Raw genomic sequence first — 1,924 nt, forward strand, 5'->3', positions numbered from 1 at the left:
TCTCAGACTGCCTCAGACTGCCTCAGACTGCCTCAGACTGGCACATACTGGCCCAGACTGGCCCAGACTGTCTCAGACTGCCTCAGACTGTCCCTGACTGTCCCTGACTGTCTCAGACTGTCCTCAGACTGCCTCAGACTGTCCCTGACTGTCCTCAGAATACCGTTGAACTCACAGTGAAGAGGTTGGAGCGGCGTTTGGACTGCTTCCTGACTGGTGTGGGGGTGTTGGCGGTCTGCGGGATGTCGATACGGAGCTCCTTCTGGCTGGTGCTGGGTGTAGAGGGCACCGACGAAGAGTAGTCACTCAAGCTGCCCCCGCCATTACTCGTCTGCATCACAAGAACAAAGATGAGAGAAATCCAGCAATCCATACTGAAAGTTTGTTTTATTTCTTTTTCAGCAGGTTACTATTAGAGACGTCTCAGAAGGACGTTTTCTGGAGGCGGAGAGAAGTTAATCATGATCTCTTTGGCTCAGAGATGGTTTCACAGTAAGAACCCAATGGAGGGCTGGAGCGTGAGGTATGAAGAACAAAGATCAAAGGATGAAGACTTCAGAAAGTCTGGAAAACTGTTGAGCCAGAGCCCTTTAAAGAAAAACTGGAGAAAACTGGATCAAGATCCTTCTGGACATCTTCAAGTTCTTGTAGGGTTTCAGGGTGAAGAAGTGGTTTCAGTGAATGTGTGTGACCTCTGACCTGGCTGACATGGACTGCAGAGACCTGGGTGGTGCAGACAGACGAGTGACTCGGGGAGTTGGGTAAAGACTTGCAGGGTCCGATGGACAGCTGCTGCTTCTTCCTGATGGCCACGACCTTCTGTGCAACTGCAGACCAAACACACAAAAACACACCAACAGAAAGATGAGTTGCAGCTCCAAACGATGACTACTGTTACCAGGCGTTGTCACAAAGTCCACCTGTCCCTCCAGATAAAACCAGAGTCCATGTCCAACTGCCTTCATGTCCTGTTTTATTAAGCTGTAACTGGTTATTTCTGCAGCTTAGTGATTTAATGACAGAGTAAAACATGTTGAAGGATCTCTTTCATGGTTGGCACAGATCATTTATTATTTCACTGTTATATTCAGTGAAAACACATTTCGCAGCTTAAATATGAGTACAATCAACACATCAGTCACTGCGAAAAACTCTGAAATCTACTTATTAAAAAACACGTTTATCTGGTTTCTGATTGGATAAGGTCGGCTGACATTATGGCATTCCTACAGCTCCGACCTTAAATTTTGAATAAAGGCTGGACAAAAACTGTATTTTCCTCATAATATTCTAATTATATTTATAAATATGTAGGACAAAAGGATCTGTGTGTTACTGACCACCAGTCTACATTTTAACTGATCTAAAACCATTCTCCAAAGTCTGATTTGGTTAATTGGCATTCAATTGAAACGTCAGCAGCTTCTGTTAGTGATGACACTAAAATCTGGTAGCAGCAGGTCCAACCACAGCTTTGTGGAGACCCTCCTGATGCGTCTGATGTTTGAGGAGTTGAGTCAGGAGAGAGTTAAGACTTTAGAGACTCTATTATCTCTGTTCCAATAAACACTGGCCTGTTTCATGCTTTCACAGATGAAGCCATTCTTTTAATTGGGCTCGTTAAAGCCCACGGCTTTATTAATGAGGAGCCGGTCATAAACATTTACCTCCAGGTGACACAGGGCTGAGCCAAGGGCAGCAAGAAGAGAAAAGAAACTTGAAAGTGTTTAAAGAACCCTCTGCGGTATCGTGAGGTTGTTGGAAACAAAAACAGGCAATGAAGGAAGGCAAGTGATTCAAAATATCACAGCTGCCTGCCTGAAAGGTTCTCGGTAACAATCAGACGGTCTTTAGTTTGTTAGATTCAGTTCTGACGGTCTTTAGTTTGTTAGATCCAGTTCAGACGGTCTTTAGTTTGTTAGAT

The 1,924-nt window shown here is 44.6% G+C and overlaps 1 protein-coding gene across 2 annotated transcripts in view; it reads right to left on the reverse strand.

The window, feature by feature from the left end:
- The window catches only part of LOC108229328 (arf-GAP with GTPase, ANK repeat and PH domain-containing protein 1-like), a gene marked incomplete at its 3' end in the record, with an annotated part of 36,578 nt that overhangs the window by 1,407 nt on the left and 33,247 nt on the right, over nucleotides 1–1,924 (reverse strand). For both annotated transcript variants that reach the window (XM_037974432.1, XM_037974433.1), the window contains 2 exon segments: nucleotides 176–331; nucleotides 700–827. In XM_037974432.1, coding sequence (XP_037830360.1) covers nucleotides 176–331; nucleotides 700–827 — 284 coding nt within the window.

Source organism: Kryptolebias marmoratus, unplaced genomic scaffold (assembly GCF_001649575.2).
Source record: "Kryptolebias marmoratus isolate JLee-2015 unplaced genomic scaffold, ASM164957v2 Scaffold52, whole genome shotgun sequence".
Classification (NCBI taxonomy): Eukaryota; Metazoa; Chordata; class Actinopteri; order Cyprinodontiformes; family Rivulidae; genus Kryptolebias; species Kryptolebias marmoratus.